This window comes from Otolemur garnettii, unplaced genomic scaffold (genome assembly GCF_000181295.1).
Source record: "Otolemur garnettii isolate 467f Iridium unplaced genomic scaffold, OtoGar3 scaffold00012, whole genome shotgun sequence".
Classification (NCBI taxonomy): domain Eukaryota; kingdom Metazoa; phylum Chordata; class Mammalia; order Primates; family Galagidae; genus Otolemur; species Otolemur garnettii.
The window spans coordinates 5,735,316-5,736,266 of record NW_003852407.1 but is presented as its reverse complement, the minus strand read 5'-3'; the positions used below and the strand labels follow the sequence as shown (position 1 = coordinate 5,736,266).

At 38.6% G+C, this 951-nt stretch overlaps 1 protein-coding gene across 1 annotated transcript in view; it reads right to left on the bottom strand.

Annotated features, from left to right (window-relative positions):
* Window positions 1-822: 822 nt before the first annotated feature.
* Window positions 823-951, bottom strand: part of SKOR2 (SKI family transcriptional corepressor 2) — a 35,471-nt gene continuing 35,342 nt past the window's right edge. Inside the window, exon 7 of the mRNA XM_003784716.1 lies at window positions 823-885. Coding sequence (XP_003784764.1) covers window positions 823-885 — 63 coding nt within the window. The remainder of the gene's footprint in view (window positions 886-951) is intronic.

Genomic DNA, 951 nt, shown 5'->3' with positions numbered 1-951 from the left:
TCAGGAGCCTGAGGCTGAGTCAAGTTTGCAAGAGTAGAAACTAAGACTGAATGCTTTTAAAGAGGACTGCTCAAGACCAAGAGTTTGAGGTTGCTGTGAGCTATGATGCCACTACACTCTATCCAGGGCGAGAGAGTGAGACTCTGTCTCAAAAAAAGAAAAAAATTGCTTTTGAAATGTTTAGGTATGTTGTGAATATAGACATTAAATTTTCACTGTCTGCTTTTCTTTGAGAATACAGAAAAATTGTCTTTTAAGTTGTTCCCAGGGATGTGACCTTGTACTCGGTTTCAGCTGTTAGAGGAACTATATCATAGGCTTAGGGAAAGAATGAATTACTATTCCTTGAGCAGTTCTCAAAGGTCTGTATTGTCTCCAATTGTTCATATTACAATCTGTAGTAGCTCACTGAAGGTCAGATTCCAGGAAGACTTTTTGGAAGCAAAGGAGAGACAGAGAAAAACGAGACACCATCAGCATGACCCCTGACACTGCAGTTTCCTTTAGAGAAGCAGTAATCGGAGCGTCAGACAGAACCATAAAGAGCAGAAAATCTTCAAGCAGAATGAGGATCACTTCTGCATATGGAATAGAAAATTTCCTTGGTTTTAGGAATTGTCCATGGAATTTATAAGAAGTACTTGGGCATTCATTTAGGAAGTCCCATCCACAGATGAAAAATTTCATTGGTATATTGATTCAAACACAGGCTGTAACTTTACCCATCCCTTGGGCTACTTCAAATACATCAAAAAGTAACACAACCAAGCAATAACTATATAGAGAATTAAGAAAATCTCTTTCCTCTGGTGATCTTACCTTTTAGCTCTTGCTGAGATGGGCACCAAGCTTTTCTTTCCTGATCAAGCTTGCTGCATAGGGTATCTGTAAGATAAAGGAAAAAAGAAAGAAAGAAAGCCATCCAGGTAAGCTAAATTTGTAGACAGATGT